This window comes from Vipera ursinii, assembly GCF_947247035.1.
Source record: "Vipera ursinii genome assembly, chromosome: 1".
Taxonomy (NCBI): Eukaryota; Metazoa; Chordata; class Lepidosauria; order Squamata; family Viperidae; genus Vipera; species Vipera ursinii.
The window spans coordinates 277,922,457-277,945,741 of record NC_139512.1 but is presented as its reverse complement, the minus strand read 5'-3'; the positions used below and the strand labels follow the sequence as shown (position 1 = coordinate 277,945,741).

The window sequence follows — 23,285 nt, the reverse complement described above, 5'->3', positions numbered from 1 at the left end:
TATAGACATTTCCATTTATTTATGTATTGATCTCTTGTCCCTGCCAAAGGATGTTTATCTTGTTTCTGGGCACTACAAAGAACCTCCCAATGATTTACAGTATATGCATATACATGAAAAACTAAATGAAGTCACAAAAGTTAAAATAAAAAGTGCTTTTAACATATCTAGAACCTCCGGTCATAAATACAGTGTTTAAATATCAGGTAAAAAGTATTATTTTCACTGCCCTCTTATTTTTATTGTTTACATGCTGCATATATTATATTGACCATGTTCATCAGTTTAACACAGTTTAACTCATGAAAGAAACGAGTGTGGCATGTGTGTATAAAATACCTGTCCAAATGAAAGACTGTATAATGTAAAAAAATTTATTAGTTAGTGATTGGATATGGACTTTTTTATGGACAATAGCTTAGGACACACATTTCAAAAAGAATTAAACTTGAATTTGCTTCAAGATTGATTGTTTAATGCAGATTTGTGGAAGTTTTCTATGTCATCAATGGTCTCCGGCAAGGTGCTTCCTTTGGTCTCAGGCAAAAGCAGTACTGATCCAGCAGCTATTAACCCTATGACAGCTACGAATAAAACATAACAAAAAACATCAGAAACCAAGTTATGACATATTGTCAAGATGGACCACAATCATTTTATTTTGGATGTTTTACTTTTGCTGCATCAATATTATCTGTATTAAAAATTGGGATTCCCAACCTTGTTGTTCCATGGGTCCCTTTGAAGGTCTGGTGACCTAGCCTGAACATCTAGCATTCCTTTTTTCATGTACAGCTATAATTTGTGTTGAATGATCCTAATCAATATTTTTCTAGCGTGTGAAATTAAGGATATTGTACGATTGTTTGCACACTCTTATTAAGTCTTCTTTTGGGTATTGGAATGTGGATTGACCTCTTCCAGTCTGTTGGCTACTGTGTTGTTCTCAAGATTTGCTGGCATAGATTGGTTAGAACTTTTACAGATTCTTCTTCTGCTGTTTGCTATATTTCAGCGTGTATTCCATCACTTCCTATAGCTTTCCGAATTGGTAATGACCAGAATGCTAATCTCTAAATTCACCTTCTAGGACTAGAGATTCTTGTAAATAGGGACTAGCTTTTAGGATATCTTGAATATTGATATCTATACTGTACGGTGCTTCAGTAAACTCCTTCCATCTTTGATGTTCTTTAAATTGCTTGCAACAATGGTTCTCAACTTTTTCATCACCATGCATCCCCTTTAAATACCTCTTGTGGCCAGACCATGGCCATGGACCCCCAAGACCTAACTCAAAATTTAAATCATAACATTTCTTCAAGCCTTTTCGGGCCCCTTGTGAGAACATCATGGCCCTTCAGTGGTCCATGGACCATAGGTTGAGAACCACTGGCCTACAATATATCCATTGGAGTCAATTCATTCAATATAAGGTTGGAACTAGTTCAGTTATCTTTTTTCCCCATGTCTGTTTCCATCCTCCTTCTATTCCATCCCAAATTGGTAATGACTGGAGTGCTGATCTAATGTCACATTCTGGTACTTGAGGTTCTTATAAGTAGGTAATATCTTGGCATCTGTACCTGGGATGTTAAGTAACAGCTTTCTGATATACTTTATTAAGTTCTTTCCTGAGATTTTTCTCTTATTTGGTTTTGGTTTCTCTTCTCTTCTTGGCAATTTCCATGCCTTTTTCTATTCAGTTTTCTTTCTTCTCTTCACTTTTGGCAATCTGTCAATGACTTCTTTAAGTTCATTCCACAGTTCTTTTGGTTCTCTATCAATGAGTTCAGGACTTCAGAATGACTCCTGATGTTCTCCTTGAAAATAGTTGGTATATGTTCAAGATCATATCATGGAAACTGACTGGCTTTCTTCTTCTTTGCACAGGAGCAGTTTGTGATCTGTTCCACAGTAAGCACCTGGCGAAGTCTTGATGCCATAAATGAACTTCTCCATTTCCTTTTAGTTAATTTCATTTCTACTGTATATACTCCATCTGGTAGTGTCCATGCATGAAGATATTCTGATTATTTGAAGACTGTGTTAGCTATGTCTTTGGAGTGACAGAAATTGATAAAATGGTCTTCTGCTTTATTTTGGTTTCCTAAACTATATAATCCAACTATATTTTCCTCTTGAACCATGGTGGTGCGGCAGTTAGAGCGCAGTACTGCAGGTTACTTCTGCTGACTACCAGTTGCCTGCACTTTTGCAGTTTGAATCTCACCGGCTCAAGGTTGACTCAGCCTTCCATCCTTCCAAGGTTGGTAAACTGAGGACCCAGATTTTTGGGGGCAATAGGCTGACTCTGCAAACTGCTTAGAAAGGGCTGTAAAGCACCTTTATATAAGTATATAAGTCTAAGTGCTATTGCTATTTTGTGTTTCCAACTTTGGAAACTTTGGCACTCCAGTCTTAATCACAAGCAGCATATCTTGCCTACATATTCTGCCAATGTATTGTATGATACAGATCTACACAGACCTAAGTCCAGTTAGGTTCAATGGGACTGAATCCCTGGGTGAGTACAAAAGTGCATGATTGAGTATTGATGAGCTGCAGCTGCCACCGATAGAATATTACTTACTGAAGACTACAAGAGGTAGCTCATGCCAGATCTCTGACAATCTGTAGACTATAAATGGGGATATGATTCCACCAAAATCGCACAAGGAAGAACATACCATCAAGCCAAGGTTTCTGAAAGATAAACAGACAGAAAGATCAGATTGAAACACTTCAACGCTATACATACAAACATACTAAGAAAAGAAATGAATACATGATAAATTGTCTTATTAAAAAGCCAAGAGCCAAACCTTAATATTGTTTTTATTCCCTGGAATACCTCTGAGCTCCAGATAAGCCAATGAGTTTGGTGGGTGATTGCAACCCAGTCAGTTGTCTGAAAAGACACTTACTAAGCCCCTCAGATTCCTCTATAATATGCAACCTTCATAAAGGGGTCAGAGGAGGGCACAGAGGGATTAAAGAAAAACAATTACAAACTGAACAGATGCAAACTCTTCCCTACTGAATTCATATATCCTGCAAAAGCCATGGTGGGATTCAAATATGTGAACAACCGGTTCTCTGTGTGGGTGCCACTTCCGGAAGTCCATTCTGAACCTGGGGAACAAAAAATTAGCTACCAGTTCTACCGAACTGGTGCAAACTTTGATTTGCCATGCTAATTCCATTTACTTTCTTAATTCTGAGGGATAGCACCTCAAAACTGGTGATAATTGAGTAATCAAGGATACAGACTTTCTAGATTAAGCCATTCTTTGAAGCAGCACCTACCTAAGAAATGTTGGGTACAATTCGGCATTGACAAAGCAGACCATTTCGAAAGCCATCGTGATTCCCAACCTGCCAAAGGAACCTGCAAGAATCTTTAACCAGTGCATATCTGAAAAGATAACATGTGTACATAGTTTACCCAAAATAATTTATTGGAGGAAGATGATTAATACTGGTGATAAAATAGATAGTCCTCATTTTGCAACCACAGTGGGAATTGAGACAACTGAGAAATGGTCACTGAGTGAAAAATCACATGATCACAACCGTGCTCAAAATTTTACTTCAGCTTTCCTTTGCTTTGCTGCAGGCATGTCAAACTCACAATGTCATGTGATGTCGCATGATGTAACGGGACTTTTTCCCCATTGCCGGCAATGGGGTGGGCACGGTTTTGGCATGATGCATCCAGCCTGTGGGCCAGCAGTTTGACATGCCTGTTTTACTGCATCAGCTCTAAATAATCAGTTGAAGCTAAAAGGTGGGGTAGGTTCCTGGAATTCAATTCATAAAGAAGCTGGGTAAAAGGGCAAAACTTATACCCCCTTTACCCAATTCTCCAACCCTTTGGAATGCTCATCCAGCACTGGGATAATTAGCCAGAAGAGAATTAATGTTTGTATTTACATTCATTGGAGAGGAAGGATCACAAAAGAGTATGCAAGCACACAATGGGGAATATACATCTAAAGCGGGGGTGTCAAACTGCCAGCCCGCAGGCCAGATGCATCATGCCAAAACCGCACCCACCCCAGCTCTGGCAATGGGGAAAAAGTCGCAATATCACATCACATGACCCCCGATCTAAAGGAATGGGGCTTACAGTTGAAAGCAGAGCGTTTTTAGGAGGCAAACAAAAACTTTAGCATGAAATTAATTAGAGTCTTAATCACGGTCAGGCAGCAATGAAAGCCTGCAGAAGAGTTCTAATCAATTAATTAAGGTCACAGAGATGAGCTTGTTAACCTGGCTTAGCACATTTAGGGATGCAGCAATAAATACAGTAGGGAGGGAATAAATGTTTCAAATCATGTTATTTTTGCACATGTCACTATCCATCTCTGAATTCAACTACTTAGAAAACCCATTTAAATATGCCCTTGTTAATTATTTAATGGTATGTGTAGGTACGTCTGTTCAAAATACATTTCACAAAGCTATTGGATATTATTTTGCACTGAAACTATATGTGAAATCCTCCAAATACTTTTATTCTTACCACTATACTGTATTAGGTTTGGCGAAGCGGTTCCAGTGGTGGGATTCAGCCGGTTCGCACCACTCCAGCAGAACCGGTAGCTAATTTTTTGTTGCCCAGGCCCAGAATGGACTTCTGGAAGTGGCATCCACACAGACAACTGGTTGTTCACATATTTGAATCCCACCACTGAGCGGTTCAGTCCATTTCTATCAGAGTTCAGAAAACCTGAATCCCTCAAATCTTTCTATTTATTATTGTGATCATCATTATGATTAACATCTTCATCATGACCACAATGATCATTATTTTATCCTTATTGTGGATATTTCTTTTTTCTTATCAAGCAAGTGTGCCGTGACCCTTCAACATCTTGGGTTGTTCCTCTTTATGTCTCTGCAGAAAGGCTGCTTGTGACCATAATTTGGCTAAAGTAGATTCTTGCATCCTTTTCCTCCAAGTTGCCCTTGGCTAGGGCAATTAAAAAAGATAGACAGACCTTATCTACTTACCTTCTGGGCTGAAAGCTGTAATAAGGCAAGCAATTCCAGCAACCAGATTAGATGCTGCCCAGGGATAACGACGGCCCACACGCTCTATGGTGACAATGAGGATGAATGCAGCTGGAAATTCAACAAGAGTGGCATAGAAAAAATCCAGGTAAACATTTCCACCAGCAACTCCTATATGCATAATAAGTCCTTGGTACATTATGGCACTTGTGAACCTAAGAAAAGAGAAGGAACAACAATTAACTGGGGATAGATTTATTGGCTAGTCTTGAAAGTATCAGTGCTTCAGATTTGACGTGTCAATCCCACATTATATTACCAATATAAGCAACCTGATGCATGATCAAGTTTTGTTAGTAGAAGCTTTTTTGTCTTTGGTTCTCCATGTGGGCATGTATGTTCCTTAGATATGCATCCATATTTCTTCCATTAGAAGAGAATATATGTAGCTCAGAGTCCTTGATGCCCCGGTGATGTTACCTACAGTAGTTGGGTGATTAATCTGCGAGCAAATAACTAAGCTCAGAGAGCATCAACGACTCCATGAGTGGGAATGGATTAAAAAAAAGAAATTAGGCAACGGAAGCTTGTTGGAAGCTTGTTGGAATTGTTTTTCTATTAGCTATTGCCAGGGCTTTTTTTGTCATAGATGGTGTCTAGATATCGTGTTCTTTGGTGGCCTGGTTTTCTTTTACCACTAATAATGTTATAGGAATGTGGACCCAATTTTTTAATGAGCAGAGGAATTTGAGCTTCAGGCAAAATATGAACTCTAAGCAAGGGTTTGCCTGACCCTCAGTTGCACATAAAATTGTAACATATTAAGATTGTGTGTGTACCAATAGAGCCAACATAGCTAAGGCAAACAAGGATTCGATAAAATGCTTGAAATAAATGGCCTCTTACCAGTTATACATCAAAATTAATGTGTATTTCCTGATCTGTGGTGTCCTCACAAGGTCCAGCAGTGAAGGGCTAAGGTTTGTGTCTTCTACCTGTTCTTCTTCGAGATTAATATTCTATAAGGTAATTATTGCAAAATAAATAAAAAGGCAAGGAACATAAATACATACTTATCCATCACATTGTTTTTGTTCAGGATAAACGTTACGCTGAAAACAGAAATGGAGTAAGAAATGTAAGGTATGAGATAACAAAAAGTTAATCTAAAAAGCTAAAAGAAAAAGTTAAAACTAATTAACACCAAGACCAATGTCTTCTCTCTTTGAGGACTACATTCATTCCAGTCAACCACATCTTTCTTGGACGTCCTCTGTTTCTCTATCCATTCACACTGATCAGGGCAATCTGCATTGACCAACTATGACATCAAAATTGCAGGAGACCAGGCAACCAGAGTACTTTTTTAGCATGTATCACAGGAGTCTTCAAACTCAGCCCTTTTATGACTCAAGGACTTCAACTCCCAGAATTCCTCAGTCATGCATGCTGGCTGAGGAATTCTGGGAGTTGAAGTCCATGAGTCATAAAAGGGCTGAGTGTGAAGACCCCTGGTGTATCAAATGCATCACATGTAAAAGGGGTAACGCTTCCACAACCACCATTTAGATGTTAGTGACAGCATCTGCAGACGCACCTAATTTATTTTTTTGCAAATTTAACCCTCTTTCATTCTTTTTCTATGACCAACTCTACTTCATTCAAACTTTTCACTCACTTTCCTTCTCAATCTACATTCATTCATACTTTTACACCCTTGACCCTATAGCTTTTTCTATTGCCATACATATCTTTTAAAAACCTCTTTGCGAGTTTGTTTTCACATTGACATAAAAAGTCTTAGTTTGTAAGACTCTCAGTAGATGCAAACACAATGCCTCCTCCCTTTTACACCAAAAAACATGAGAAAATGATCCAGAACCATGCTGCTTATATTGCCTGAGTATAGTTTTTCTGTTTGAAATTCTTGTGTGGCAACCTCACCTTGCATCTAATAAATATCACTTATCAGAGCTTTGAGAGCTTTATTCTTTAGATTCACCATTTCCATTTTGGATAAATACAAGAGATGTCTGATGCCAACTTCCACTAAGGTCAAGTTACTTTTTGCTGACATACAGTTGAAACTCGAAAAATTAGAATATCGTGCAAAGTTCATTTATTTCAGTAATGCAACTTAAAAGGAGAAACTAATATATGAGATAGATTCATTACATGCAAAGCAAGAGAGTTCAAGGCGTGATTTGTCATAATTGTGATGATTATGGCTTACAGCTCATGAAAACCCCAAATCCACAATCTCAGTAAATTAGAATATTACGTGCAATCAATAAAACAAGGAGTGTACATAGAACAATATCGGACCTCTGAAAAGTATAAGCATGCATATGTACTCAGTACTTGGTTTGGGCCCCTTTTGCAGCAATTACTGCCTCAGTGCGGCGTGGCATGGAAGCTATCAGCCTGTGGCACTGCTGAGGTGTTATGGAAGACCAGGATGCTTCAATAGTGGCCTTCAGCTCTTCTGCATTGTTCGGTCTCATGTCTCTCATCTTTCTCTTGGCATGCCCCATAGATTCTCTATGGGATTCAGGTCAGGCGAGTTTGCTGGCCAATCAAGCACAGTAATCCCACGGTCATTGAACCAGGTTTTGGTGCTTTTGGCAGCGTGGGCAGGTGCCAAGTCCTGCTGGAAAATGAAGTCAGCATCCCCATAAAGCTCATCTGCGGAAGGAAGCATGAAGTGCTCCAAAATCTCCTGGTAGATGGCTGTGTTGACCCTGGACTTAATGAAGCACAGTGGACCAACACCAGCAGATGACATGGCTCCCCAAATCAACACAGACTGTGGAAACTTCACACTGGACTTCAAGCATCTTGCAGTGTGTGCCTCTCCATTCTTCCTCCAGACTCTGGGTCCTTGGTTTCCAAATGAGATGCAAAAGTTGCTCTCATCAGAAAAGAGGACTTTGGACCACTGAGCAACAGACCAGGTCTGTTTTTCTTTAGCCCAGGTAAGATGCTTCTGACGTTGTTTGTTGTTCAGGAGCGGCTTGACAAGAGGAATACGACATTTGAAGCCCATGTCCAGGATCCGTCTGTGTGTGATCCAGCTTCAGTCCACTCCTTGTGAAAGTCCCCAACATTTTTGAATGGCCTTTTCCTGACAATCCTCTCCAAGCTGCAGTCATCCCTGCTGCTTGTGCACCTTTTTCTTCCACACTTTTACCTTCCACATAACTTTCTATTAATGTGCTTTGATACAGCACTTTGGGAACATCCAACTTCTTTTGCAATTACCTTTTGAGGCTTTCCCTCCCTATGGAGGGGTGTCAATGATGGTTTTGTGCACAACTGTCAGGTCAGCAGTCTTCCCCATGATTGTGATTCCTACTGAACCAGACTGAGAGACCATTTAAAGGCTCAGGAACCCTTTGCAGGTGTTATGGCTTAATTAGCTGATTAGAGTGGGACACTTTGAGCCTAGAATATTGAACCTTTTCACAATATTCTAATTTACTGAGATTGTGGATTTGGGGTTTTCATGAGCTGTAAGCCATAATCATCACAATTATGACAAATCACAGCTTGAACTCTCTTGCTTTGCATGTAATGAGTCTATCTCATATATTAGTTTCCCCTTTTAAGTTGCATTACTGAAATAAATGAACTTTTGCACAATATTCTAATTTTTCGAGTTTCACCTGTACTTTTATGTCTGTTCCATCAGACAACCATCTCACTTTTCTGTTGTCTGATGTTGTTCTATACCTTTGCTTTTAATTTTGTATGCTGCTCAGAGGTCAAAAAGTTGGGTTGTTTTAGAAATGTAAGTAAATACATAAATAAATACGAAACTCCCATTTCTCTATAATACAGTGGAGAGAAACAAGCTCAGGAATGCAACTTTTTAGCATCATTCAACCTTCAATCCTCAGAACCAATAACATGACATTCTACCAGTATTTGTGTGTCTTAAAATATCTCCCCGCATTTTCCATCTTTAGTTAACCTTTTTAACAAGATATATACATGCATCCATTTTTTGCTCTAGTTTTTTTGTCAAATTTATGTATGAATTGTAAACGTTCAGTCCATTTTCCCCATCAAAGACAACTACTTTAGTTTTTGATACTTTTCAGATCCATTTACCTTGCTGTATATCCAAGATGTTGATTGTTTTCTATAAAACAGTGGCTAACAAGACTATTATTTGCATACAAAACACATATACATTCACACTCCCAACCAATACATCTCTAATGTACTCGCAAATGTTCCTTATATCATTGCTTCTCAAAGTGTGGTTCAAGGACCCTTCCCAAGGGTCCACAAAATCAATATTAATCGCCAGACTATGTTGAAAAATAATTGGTTGATTATGTACCACCAAACCACCTGCAATTCCCACCAATCACATAATTTTCTCCATGATGATCTATCCTAACATGTTCTTTCAAGTCTCCTAATGAAAAATTCAATATTAAAATCCCATCAAGCCATTGTGAGAAGCAAAAGTGTTAATTTTAGTTTTTAATGTAGTAAATATTAATAATATAAACCATATAACGAAAGTTTTTTGGGGTCCTCTCTTAATTAAGGAAGGAAGGAAGGAGAAAGAAAGAAAGAAAGAAAGAAAGAAAGAAAGAAAGAAAGAAAGAAAGAAAGAGAAAGGAAGGAAGAAAGGAAGGAAGGAAGGAAGGAAGGAAGGAAGGAAGGAAGGATGGAAGAGAGAAAGAAAGATTTTCTTATCATCTTTGTGGCAGTTACAAACATAGTAATGTATTTATTTTTTATTTTATTTTTTATTTTTATTTTATTTTATTATTTTATTTTATTTTATTATTTTATTGTATTGTATTAAATTAAATATGCAACCCATCCCCCTGTCCAAAGTGATTTTGGTCAGCTTAAAATAGAATTACCCTGTCCAGTTTCCTATTTCACTGACATTGGCATAATTATTGGATTATTTCTGCTTACCATGATTAGGAAGAAGTAACATACACTATGCCTATGAAATGTCCTCTAATTCATGGTACATGTATCTTTCTGGCAGCCTGCATTCTGCTCTCTATCTCTCAGTTAAAGCCAGGGCAAGAAATCATATGATAAGTTCTGTCTTTTCATTTCAGAAGGTATGGACAGCTGCAGAAGGATGGAGAATGGTGTAGTGCAAAATGTGTGGTACACACAATCCACCATCCATCTGTTTGCTCAAACTCACCACTGAAAGATTCAAATGCATGAAATGAGGCAGAGGTGGAAGAAAACCAAGAGTAGATTAATAGACAGGCAGCTGCACCATCCTATGACAATAGCCCACCAAGGAATGATAAATAGACATATATAGTGTTTAAGATTCACCTCAAAAAAAGCAGGTACAAATTTTCCATTCTTTTTAGCAATTTCCTCCACAATTTTCATAGCTCTGGCGTTCTGTCCTTGAGTAATCAGCCACCTGGGTGACTCAGGGAGGCACCTAAAAAAAAGAACTGAAATCATTGATCTCCTTCAGAACTGCTCATGGCAAAAAACAAGCCCATGGGGTGGGATCCAGATAGCTCTTTTCTTCTACATGCATTAATTAATTGAGGCTTGACTTCCAGTTTGCCGCACAGCCTCCATGGACGGCTGGGAGACTTGCTCTCTCTGCCCCATTCAGTTTTGGATTACTGGGGTGCCCTAAAAAGGGCTGAAAGTCACCCCAAAGAGGCAGCCAGCAAGGAGGGGCTCTCGCTGGATCGCAGGAGAGCAGAAACTCTCCCGTTAAAGCTGGCAATCCCTCCAAAACGGTGGACGAAAGGACCAGCCATAGAAATATGGCTTGTCCCTAGGCTGCAGACAGCCAAAGTCACACTTTCCATCAGGCAACCTTAAAGCAGCATGGAAGAGACTGGGTGAAATCTACCTCTCTTAACTTCCAACTATTTTTTTCCACCTAAGTAAGTTGCTAAAGTAGTTTTTTTCCCCTGTGGAGAGGGAAGGGGGATTTTAGCCCTCCCTCCAGAAACAACGGCAATTGAATATACAGGGGAGTTTTTTTTAAAAAAATGAAAAAAATAATTGAATCCCAACTAGAATTTTATTTTTAAAAACTTGTGGATTAAAAGCTTTTGATTAACTACTTTTTACTTCCTATTTTTACTTGAAAGTTTGCATTTTCCCTCCTAAAATAATAGAAATAATTGAAAGGATTAAATTAACTTTGAAACTTAAAGGAATTCCCTAAACAGTGGGGGGACATCTTGTGGCTAAACCTGAAAATGCAAGGTATTATTCTTAAAGAAAAAAAGACTTGGCTGACAGTTTTGAAAACAAGATAAGATTCATGTAACCTTGAACACTAGCTGTGAGAGTTTTAGCTGTGATTCTTAGGTACTGAGGAAAAAAACTGTAAAAGTTTTCAATTCAACTCACCACTATGGAAGACCAGGAACAGACTTTTACTATGGAACAAATGCAAAAACAAATCTTTACTAAGATGAAAGTAACCTACCAAACCTACCAAAGCTTTCTTACAGCTGGTGATAAAATAAGAGCTTTTGGAAAAAAGCTAGAAACTGTCTTAGACATGCAAACTCAAACTTTGACTACAATTTAAAAACTATCTATACAGAATACAACAGAAAAAATTGAACAATTAAATATTTTGACAGGAGATCTAAATGCCCAACAAATACACACAACAGAAGATTCATTAAAAAAATCTGACAAAATGGATGGAGGAAGAAAGCTGTTATATAAATCAGAAGGAATTCAAAGAACAAAATGAGAAACAGATGGAAGAAAAGATAAACAGTCCAGGACAACTACATCAAGAGGACAAAACAAAGAGAAGATCTGGTAGTCCTGCCAGACCCCTTAACCTTTCAAAAATGGCGACTGGATGGTCATCTCAATATGACACAATAATACAAGAACTCTTTGACGATCCTGAAGCAAGGACAAGGAAGATGACTTGGCAAAGAAAAAAAGCCAGAATAAGACTGAAGAAGAATGGAGTGTGGACATATTTAGGAGGTTTAAAATAGAATAAATCTAAGTAGACAAGACCCGTATTTTGTATATGAGATATTGTTATGATGTGAAGATAAAGACAAATGTTGGCTAATTAAAATCTAGATGGATGAATGTCAATAGTTAAACTGAGATATTGAGTTCTTTATAAAGGTTAGATAAAGGTGATTAAACATATATATGTTATGATTGATGTAACGTAATTAATATGTTTTGACGTAGTGATAAGAATAAAATTATAAGCTTAAATATGAGAAAGTGGACATAAAGAGGAAGAGAGAGTATGTATTAAATGCTGAAATGGGAGAAATCTTGGTTATTGAACCTATAATTTTTGGAAATTATAATGAAAATAAGAATATTACATTGTATTACTAATCTGTTGATATGGAAGTGAGATAGACAAGATATGTATCTGGAACACTAGAGGTTGGGGAAAATTGTGATAAAGGGAACTGGGGTCATATAAAAATGTGGAAATGATAAATATTAAATGTTTAATTTAAATATTAATGCAAAACTAAAGCTGGGAAAATTTATAAGGTTATTGATGGTCCAAAAGATGGAATGTCAAAATAAATAAGACATGTAAAATTATTGATAAATGTAAGAAAGCTATTAAGTAGCTGATGGATGGAATAACAAGTAGATTAATTTAAACAAGAAACAGTATGTATTAAAGGAAAAAAAACATGAAATATTGGCTGTAACAGTTGGAGATTTGTATTAATACACATATGTATGTAATGGAATTATTGTAACCCAGACTGGCCCCTTATTAGTGACAATACCTATTGCAGATTATGTTGCAGATAATCATCCTTTATGGCAATCTCCGCACACTTGCCTCTCAAAAAGGAGAGTGCTTTTATTACAAGCTCATTTTGAAATCTATCCTTGATCACTCTAGTTCTTAGGATATCAGGTGGCAACCATGATTTAGGCTAGACTGCCTTAATGGTTTAGTGTTTTGTGAAAAACAGCCACTAAATGGAAATTATATGTAGGAATCATTTATTAGAAATAAGCAGACTATGGGCCGCCTGATGTTGTTAAATTAGAGCTTCCACAATCCATGGTGGACAGGGCTGCTGGATGTTGTAATCTAACATCACCCAGAGATTAAACAAAAGACTGACTCTGAGTAAGAAGTTCTTACCAGTAGTAGAGTAAAAGAAGGAACATTGGAAGAGTAACAGCAAGTTGAAGCCACCTCCAGTTGGGAATTGCATACGCCAAAGCATTAAGGATGAGAAGGCCAAAACCATATGCTAGTTGATAGAGAATGGCCACAGTCCTCCTGTAGCTTGGGCCAACAATTTCTGTGACTGGAAAATAAAATGAGGGCTTTCCATATTAATTCTCAATTGAGAAATAGCTTATTCATAGATTTTGATTAGGAAGAATGCTTGTAAACAATGAAAAACAAAATCAATCTTGAAACTGCGTAGAAATGATATATATGCTGCCAATATCTATCATCTCTTTGACCTCTCAGTGACTTTTAATAGTATTAATCATGACTTCTTCCTGGACTGTTTCTCTGAGTCAGACCTAGGAGCATGGAGCTGTAATGTTATTTATTTACAGCTATTATTTCATAGCTGTAATTGCTATTTATTTATTTAATTTGTGGCTGCCCATCTCACCATGATTTGTATGGAATGTCTCAGAAAATAGAGCTGTAGCTTTTTTTCTTATCCCATTTTGGATTCATGAGGTACCTCTAGAAGATTCATTCTTATTGCAACATTTGGATGAAATTAGTGGAGGAAATCATCCAGAGATCTGGGCAGAAAAACTAAGAAAGCAGCCTTAAAAAGCATATTAAACTTACAAATGAACCAATTCGGTTCATTGGGTTAAATCCATATAGTTGCAACAAGAGATGCATTAAAGGTATTTGTACTCTCTTTGAGCCTCTGCTCATCTGTAGCTAACTGCAACATAAAGATAACCCAGCAACACCTTTGTTGTTCCATGCCCTCATGAAGCTGCCATCATTTGATCCCTAGCTGTACGAGAGGTAGCTTTAACTCTTCTTTGGCTGTTTTGGTTTTGAAGTGCTGTTTTCTCTCTTTTTTTTCTCCAACAACATTTTTTAATGTGGATATATTCTGGCATGCTTTACCAACTATTCTGTACCTTATGAGATCAGATTGACTCCCGGGAACTAGGACCCAAGCTCCTATTGGCCACTTCAGGCTGGTATGGCCACACAGCCTCACTTATAATTCCTGGGGACTGTTCTTTAGGGAAATTCTTGTTTGGACAGTTGGAAACTGTTTGTTTGTTTGTTTGTTTGTTTGTTTGTTTGTTTGTTTAAATGAGCTCTCCCTCTATGCCTGCCAAATCTCCAAGACAATTCCTGCCTTGAAGAATTGCATCAACCCAGCAGCAGCTGACCAGCAGTAGGGAGAGAGAAAGGAGATGACTCTTCCTTTATCACTTCCTCACACAATCTTTCCCATGTCTGCCAGTTCATTGCTTTTGAAACCAGGTTTCGTGCTTTTCCAGACACCTAGATGTCAACTGATGTCAACTGATAGCCAAGCTCCTTTTGCACATGGGTTTATGCACTTCTGGAACAGTATACTACTGTTCGGCACTTTATGAACTCTGGATTAGCGCTTTTTGAGATACTCGTACAAAACAGAAATTATCTCTTTTTATCCCCTCTCCCCATCTTTTATTAAGAAGCATGACTGGTGTATGTTTCTCTCCCAGATGATAATGTTTGGTGACAGAGGAAAGGAAGGAAACAAGCCTGGGGAAATCTATCAATTTTTTTTGCCCCATATATGTCCTGTAGACATTCAGTAGGAACAGCGCCGTATTTTGGCATTGGGACTGTGGCAGGAACAGCAGCTTTTATGCTGGTATAGCATCTTGCTAGCTCATAACATGGATAGACCTTTAATCTGGTCACGAGAAGGAAGCCTTTAACTTTAATATGTTAATATACACTGTAGCAAAAGCAGGGCTTTTTTTCTCATAGAACGCTCAGTATGGCGTTCTGGCACCTTTTTTTGCAAAAAAAGAAAGAAAGAAAGAAACAGCTCCCTTATTGGCTTTCCTAAGCCTATTGCAGGGCTAGGCAATCTTGGCCCTTTTTTATGACTCGTGGACTTCAACTCCCAGAAATCCTGAGCCAGCCATGCTGAGGGGAAAGGGAGAGGTTTCCAAGCTGAGCCATGCTCTGCTCAGGAATTCTGGGAGTTGAAGTCCTTGAGTCATAAAAGAGCCTGCACTAGAGGAGGACATTAAAATTATTTACAGGATTACTTCTTTAGGAACTAAACTTTTAGAATCTAAAACAGCTAATTCAGAAAAGCCAACAGGAAAGAACCTCACATTTTTCATCTGCTTCTGTCTTTTGGAAGGTAAAATTAGATAACAAAATAATCTATTCTTATGTTAACATCTCTGCAATGAAATCAAAGGTAACAGGAAAGAAATGAGAAACATTTTTCTCAATGTAATATGTCTAATTTAGCTGATTCTAGAAAAAAATAGTATCTTTTGTACACTCTTGAAAACTATTTTGAATCTAAACAATTCTTAAGAATGAAATATTCTTAATTTGGACCTTACTTTTACTGTTTGGACTGTTGTGTGTTTTGAAAAATAGATTATTTAGAATCTAGTTATGTTGCACTTCAGTCTTTAAATAATTAACCTAGTACAGGGGTGTCAAACTCAATTTCATTGAGGGCCGCATCAGCATTGCGGTTGCCCTCAGGGGGCTGGGTGGGTGTGGCCTGGGTGGGTGTGGCCTACTGGGTGGGCGTGGCCAGAGTGCGTATGGCCTACTGGGTGGGCGTGGCCAGCTCTACATCATTCGCATCAAGGGTGCCTATGGGGGCCCGGGCAGGAGTGGGATGGATCTGAGGGTCTCTGGCAGGAGGAGGGTCTCTGGGCCAGGGCCAAGGCAACGGGGGACGTTCCCTCACTGTTTCCAGGATGGCTTCGCGGGCCGCATGAAACCACTTTGCGGGCCGGATCCGGCCCCCGGGCCTTGTGTTTGACATGTCTGACCTAGTATATACATAACAATATATGATGTTTTCCCTGGTGAGCTTAACATCAATAACAACATGTATTAAAAAGGCTAAAATAATTTCTGGTGGTATTATCTGTATATTAAAATTTTGGACAAGCAGTGATCATGTATCCTAGCAAAAGATGTTACATATGTGCATAAGTGTAGCCTTTTTAAAATGCGGGCTCCCTCGACTAAGCAAACGGAGATGAGCACTGCCCCCTAGAGTTGGACATGACTAGGCAGGGGAAACCTTTACCTTTTTATTAATCTAATGTAAAATGATTTCTTAAAGCTTCAGGGACATCTTTTTCCTGAAATTATTAAATGTACTCAAAACTTTGGTTTTGAGTTTCAAGAATGGGTTTGATTTATTAGAGTTGGGCTTGATCAGTACTAATTTAGAAAATAGGGTTAAAGATTAAATCTCAGTTGGATTCCACTAATGTGTTAGATTCTGTCCTCTTGCAGAATACCAATCTGTGGGAAAGTGTCGTACTTACTCAGACTGTAACCTGCCATCCAGCTGCCTTTGCTGAACAGACCTTGGATGAAACGAAATATCACAGACCATAAGTAGTTTGGTGAGAAGGCAACAAGTACTCCAGAGATTGTAGTTACCAGGATAGCAATTAAAAGGCTTACTTTCCGTCCAAATCTGCATTAAGAGAAGTAACAGATAAAGATGCTCAGAAAGATACAAGGAAAGTCATAAGCTGAAGTTGCCCTAGTGCAGGGGTAGGCAACCTCAGCATAGCTGACTCAGGAATTCTGGGAGTTGAAGTCCATGAGTCATAAAAGAGCTGAGGTTGCCTACCCCTGCCCTAGTGGCACTGCCCTGAGTAGGAGATGGACCTGTAAGGTGCCTTCTAACTATCTCATTCCAGCCAATTTGTTTAGCTCTGTCTAGGCTCATCATTGCCGCCTTGGTTCACACAACATCTAAACCTTAAATTTACTCTACTCATGTAACATGCTCTTCCAAAATAGATTAACCAGATATGGCTTAAGATGATTTACAATTCATATAATTGGCTAAGACAATGACTGGCCACCCACAACACACTGAATCCTAAATTTTCCAGCTCTAGGTGAGATTACTGTAGTGTAGCTCAGCAAACTAAGTTTTGAGTTGCTAAGAATTTTCTTGGACACCATGAATAAAGATAGATTATGATCAACCTATCCCTGCCTCAGCTGACAAAACCACTAGTTGAGTAGCCTTGCCTAAAGGAATGCATGTTTTTCTTCAGCAATAGTAAGCAACCTGCATCATAGCGTTTGATTAACAGTAGTGAATCTGGACACAAGTTGGCAATGTTCACAGCAATATAAAGCATTGTAGGTCCAATTTTCTATTATCCTTCTTTGATGAGACATTTATATCTGCACCCTAATTTTATTTATTCACCAGGTTTAAGAATAGAAAACTTTACAAGCTTCTTGCCTTTACAAGAGAAGGCAGAAAAAAATGTAAATAATCCTGATACCCATCAATCTGTCAAGATCAAACAAAAGGACTTAATGTATACACGTATCGTATGTTTATGTGCATGAAAGTATGTGTGTTCCTCATGTATGTGTGTGTGTTTTTCAAGCTGCTAAGGAATTGGTTTAAAGCAGGGATTAATAACTGAGGCTCCGGGAGTGTTTGGCACCAGGAAGAGAAAAGTCTTGCCTTAACCCCAAATCAAAATAAATGTTGAAACAATATCAACTGCATTTTCCATAGGTTTAGTGAAACAATAACTCAAAAATACGCAATTTGAGGGGGCCAGGGGCCTCTATATCTGCCAAAGAGCTGCAGGTGAGCATCACCATAAGGAGCAAACCAAAATATCCCCCCACCTTTATTTCCTTTAGGCTTTTAAGTGTGGGAACAGAAGTAATTCACTCTTAAATCATTACCCACAAATGTTAAAATCTAGGAGATAATTAGGATCATGCTTTAGATTTGCAAGTAAAATGGGAGAAAACTGTCACCTTAATCAAATTCACAATTCCCATCTTATTTTGAGCGTGTGTGTGTGTGTGTGTGTGCGTACCAAAATAACAAAAATCTTGACATTGAAATTTTACCATTGCTGTTGCTAGATTTGGAATTCATAATGGGTCATCTATTCCTGATCTCACAAAATGTTTGCCACAGATAGGAATACAGGGAGAAGCACTTCCTGTTAAGTTTCTTTACACATAAAAATATTTTCTTCTTGTCCCAAAGGTGGCTTTTTTCCCCCAAAAGGCAATCTTTTTTTCCCTCCTTTGGAAACTCCAAGAAGCTTCTTCAATTCTGACTGGTGGGGAATGGAAGGATTTATATTCTTTGCAGTCATATTCTTTGTTAGCTCTCTGAGAGTCACTGAGGCCATGTGAGAATTTATCTGTGTCTTCAGGTTCACCTGAATCAGAATCAAATGAGTGTGGAATCTTCTTGGGACTGTTGAAAAGGCTCCATTGTAAACAGGAGATGGGGGTGTTGTATCCCTCCCCTTCATGAATGAGCAAAATGCTTTTAAAGAAAAAAACCCCAAGAAAGTCCAGTTGCCTTTTGGGGACAACTATGACTTGGATGATTGAGAATCTCCATAGATATTTTCTTCTTTGTTCTTACTTTTTTGCACTTTGCCAAACATTGTTCATCCTGAAAGCATGCTGGCATGAATGTATATACATTTATTTTAAAAAGTTGGATGAAAATTGGAGCATTAGGAGAAGAGTTTGAAGAAGGGAGGGATTCTATAAAGCTTTTAAAAAGAAGACCAGAAGGATGGTGCAGCTTCGGCAGGAAATGTGAGAGGAAACACTGGAACATTTTTAGCTTCTTAGGGCTAGGAATGGTGGAATCCCCATTGCTTTCAGCTAAACTAACAAATCCCATTGAGAATCATGCACTGAAAAACAACATAATATTCAAGAGCAAAGCACCATGGAAAGAAAAATAAATAAAGCTTTATTTTATTTATCCTCTCTTCTCCCCATCCAGAGGAAAGCATCTTTCTACCACTGGTCTTTTTAAAGCAGCAGTACAGGGTCTTTGCAAGCCAAGATTTGAGTGCCAGTTTGGATTTTAATCTCTGTTTATTTTCTCAATCAAAACCTCATTTTAGAATATTGGGATTCTTTTTACAGATAATTCCTTGTAAGATTATTTCTCTGAGTTCTGACTGTCCAACTCAGCTTGTATGTCAAGCTTATTCATTTTACCATGTGCTTTCTCTAAATTGGCTCACTTTCTTCATCATATTCAGACACTTCTCAGTGACCTGTTGAAGAATAAAAATCCTTTTGGCAGAATTTCTGCCCAGGATACAGCCATATGGTGTTTCCCACATTTACCTGATTATCACTCTTATATCTTCATGTCAGAATGCTGGCACACACTTTCCCCAAACCTTTATCATACTAATCCTCCTGTAATTTTTGCTTTCATGCTTCTTACTTTCCCATAATTTTTAGGAGCAACATTTTTCAAACCAGCAGAAGTAGGAGCACAAATGCACCATCAGCAAAACATACCCACATTTTAACATTTCTTCGTTGTAACATTTTTGCAGCCTTCCCATTTTTCTGCATTCTCACAACTTTTATAATTTTCTATAAAGCTTTTTCTTGGTCAAAAATATTCCCAGCATTTGTTTCAACTCCATTCTTTTATATAATCATTATTGTTCTGGAACCCATCTCAAAAGTATTCCTTCCAGGATTACCTCACTTCAATTGCATCCAAAATAATTTATTCACTTCTGTTTTTAATTCCATTCACTCTAATGGAGACAGTTTAGTCCTCTTCACCCACTTTCAGAACAGATTTTCATTTCCAGCAATCCTTGCTTTCCATTATTCATACTTAGTTTCAACAAGATTAAACGATGCACCTACCTGTCTGCTATGTAGCCAGTGAATATAGATCCAACCAGAAACCCAGCATTCACAGCTGACTGAAACACATCTAGTTTCCAGGAATCTCCACACACCAAGTTAAACTGAGGAGACAAAAAGCAGTAAAGTAAAATTATAGAGTTCTAATCATTAAGACAGTTGAGAGCTGTTCACAGAAAAATCTACAATGAAAAGGGAAACATAAAACCAAACTAAATCAGATTTATTCCCAGATCCCTTCCTGAAAACTGCTTTGCTCCAAATTTAAGAGAATATTTTTTGTTTTTGTTTTTCTGGTTGTATTCTACTAAATTATTGTTGAACAGGCCAGATCTTTAGTTTTCCATCGTCATTCAAACAATTCGGGAAGACAAAGGAAGATACTATTTGACAAGTATGTATGTATGTATGTATGTATGTATGTATGTATGTATTTTCTTATCTCATTTGCCAAAAACATATGATTCCCCATGGTAGTTTGGGAAATTTCATTCTACCAAGAGAACACAAAATGCTGATGCAAGCCTTGGTAAGGCCCCAGCAGCTGCCTTGTGAAGGGCCGAGCCTGGTGTCCTTTATCAACTGAGGGAGAAGATAGCAAAGGTCAGTTGCGGACACCAGGGATGATAGAGCAAGGTTAGCCAAAACGGCAGAGATGGGGTGGGGGAGATGACATTTGAGTGGAGTTGAAGTAGAAGTAAGTGCAGCAGGGCAGGAGAAGCGTGAGGTAATTACCTAACAATGCATGGTTCTGGTCTAACAACTGCAATGGGGACTATCAATATTGCTGTCACTAAGTGGTGCAGTCAGCTGATGTTTCGCTTAATACCTGCTTTGTTTAGTCACATAAATTGGGTCTGTCAGGGGAGAGATTGCAAAATGATGTTTGGTAGCCAACTGATTGTTCTGCAGAAAGGATAGGCAAAACAAAAAATGCTGAACTAAACTGTAGCAAGTGAAGGTCCTTCACTCTTATCTCCAGATGAGTAAGTCACTATCCAGGAAATAACTACAAGTTCAGAAAACATGGCAAAGGGATTTCAAAATGAAGAAATTTTTAATGCAGTTGTTTATCCTATGGAACAGATCCTTTAATGTTATAACCAGTAAATATGCTTTCTCTTCTTTGATCACCTTCTCCTATGGATTAGGAGTTTGCAGACAACTATCAGAATAGACAAGAAATGTGTTACAACTGTATCTGTAAAGACATTGAGGATGGAAACAGAGATGGGGAAAAAAATCTCTCAACTACCATGTTTCTCTGAAAGTAAACCACCCCCAAAAGTAAGCCCCAGCTGATTTTCAGGGGGTGGGCCTAATATAAGCCCTCTCCCCGAAAGTAAACCCTACTTAAGGGCCTGCACGGACAGCCTGCCTCTATGACGAGGTGAAGTCAATGGAGGAGGGGGGGAATCTGATCCACAGTACAGGTATACTGGTTCCTTACCACCGCCTGGCTTGTTCTGCAGCCTCATGGCAGCAGCATTGGGCATGAAGCTTGAGGCGGCAAATAGCCAGTTTTGGCATGACACGGCCGTTTGCCTCTAGCCACGGCCATTTGCCACCTCACATGTCGCACCCAATGCCACTGCCATGAAGGCTGGTGGGTCTTCCCCTCTTCTGACCCACGTGCCATTATACCAGTTCCTTACTGCCGCCCGGCTTGTACCTGACTCCCAGCCCCATGCCATTTCTCCACGATCCACTGCAGCAAAGTGCAGGGGAACAAAATAAGGTTTTTTGTGGGGGGGGAAGGTCAATCAATTCCAACTTCGTGAGATCTTTTTTTTCCACGAGAAGTTGCAATTGATTGATTGACCTTTTTTGTTCCTCCAAAAAACTTATTTTCTTTCCCTGCATGTGGTGGCGGCGGATCGCGAAGGAGAAATGGCTGGAAGTCAGATAAGGAAAGAAATGGAATTCCCGGGGGGAGTGAGGACATCTGGGCAGTGGTGTGCCAAGCTCTCCAGCTCCATGGGGAAGGGGCAGCCAGCATGGGTGCTGATGGCAGGATTCCTGCCCACTTCACCACCCTCCCCCCTCCAGCATCTGGTGGCTCTGTAGGCAGAGCTGACGTGTGTGAGTTCTGGCACCTTTTTTTTTTTTTTACAAAAAAAGCACTGATTAGATCATTATCCATTTGGAAGGGTATAGGAAGAGATGGAATACCCACTGAAATATAACCACCAAAAGAAGAAGAAAAGTCCTAATCAAGCTATGTTAACAAATCTGGAGAAAATTGTGGCCAACAGACTGGAATAAATCAATCTACAGCCCAATACAAAAAAAAAATCCAATATACAAACTGTCATGCAAAATTCTTAATTGTACATGCTAGCAAATAATGCTTGGGATCATTCAACACAAATTAGAGCTTCTTAAGGCCATTCACTCCCTCTCAGCCCTAAGAAGCAAGCAATAGTAAAGCATTTCCAAATCTTGTCAAGAAACCTGTAGGTATTAGTCCAGGTAGTTGCTGGAAGTAAACATTGAGTCAAAGGCATATGTACACATGCGCATGGACAATAGAGAAAGAGAGGGATAAATAAGTTTAGTTTGCTCTTTAAAATGTTTACAAATTTTAACCCCTGGGTATGCACATTCCAGAATTCTCTGTCATAGCCATGGGAAAAATGCATTTCTCCTCTTGCTGAATAAATCCAAGGGGGAAACCATGACACGGCAGATATTTTTAAAACAAAATCTTATAATTGTTAGATCTGAAACAACTGCAAGACTTTACCTCAGTCACAATGGATATGATTGAAGCATCATAAAGCCAGCCATCTTGACAAGTGGTCACAAGGAGGCTCCTGTTCTCCTGACTGGTGAAGTCTTCCAGGGGATTTGTACAGCTCAGTCCACTTTCATTCCAGCTGACATTGTATCTCATGCACTGAGGGGTGTAAGTATCCTCTTTAGATGTCCCTTTTGGAACAGTGTGATTCAGTTCTTCTTCAAGAGTCCAGCCACACCGGTTGCTTAATTCAGTAACTCCTGGAGTCCTACAACGGTGCTCTGGTGTAAACCCTAGAAAAACAACTCCTACATAGACTGGGGCAAAGACAGCTGAGAGAAAGCAAATGAGAAAGAAGACCCTTTTCTGGAAGAAGTCAAATTCACCAATGTGTTCCAAAAGATCATCAAAGTCAGGCATTTTGGATAAAGGCTGGTTCAATTGCAATCCAGTATTTAATTGAACTGAGAAGAGAGATGCTTATACAACAAGGCATTTAGCCACAAGATGAAGAGTTAATTTATGAATGATTAAGCCATCCATTGCAACCTTTATAGATGTTTCACCAGAGGAAAAATAATCTCAGTAAGCTTCAAATATATTTAGTGGCTTGTTTGACTTATT

The 23,285-nt window shown here is 38.7% G+C and overlaps 1 protein-coding gene across 1 annotated transcript; it reads right to left on the bottom strand.

Annotated features, from left to right (window-relative positions):
- Positions 1–388: 388 nt before the first annotated feature.
- On the bottom strand, positions 389–23,081 carry LOC310646486 (solute carrier family 22 member 2-like; the record flags this gene model as incomplete). Its single annotated transcript, XM_083372978.1, has 10 exons — positions 389–584; positions 2,594–2,706; positions 3,310–3,418; positions 5,020–5,234; positions 5,926–6,038; positions 10,348–10,462; positions 13,160–13,328; positions 16,546–16,700; positions 19,922–20,025; positions 22,668–23,081. 10 exons carry the CDS (start codon positions 23,079–23,081, stop codon positions 460–462), a joined length of 1,632 nt encoding a protein of 543 aa, XP_083229104.1. The 3' UTR covers positions 389–459.
- Positions 23,082–23,285: the final 204 nt, after the last annotated feature.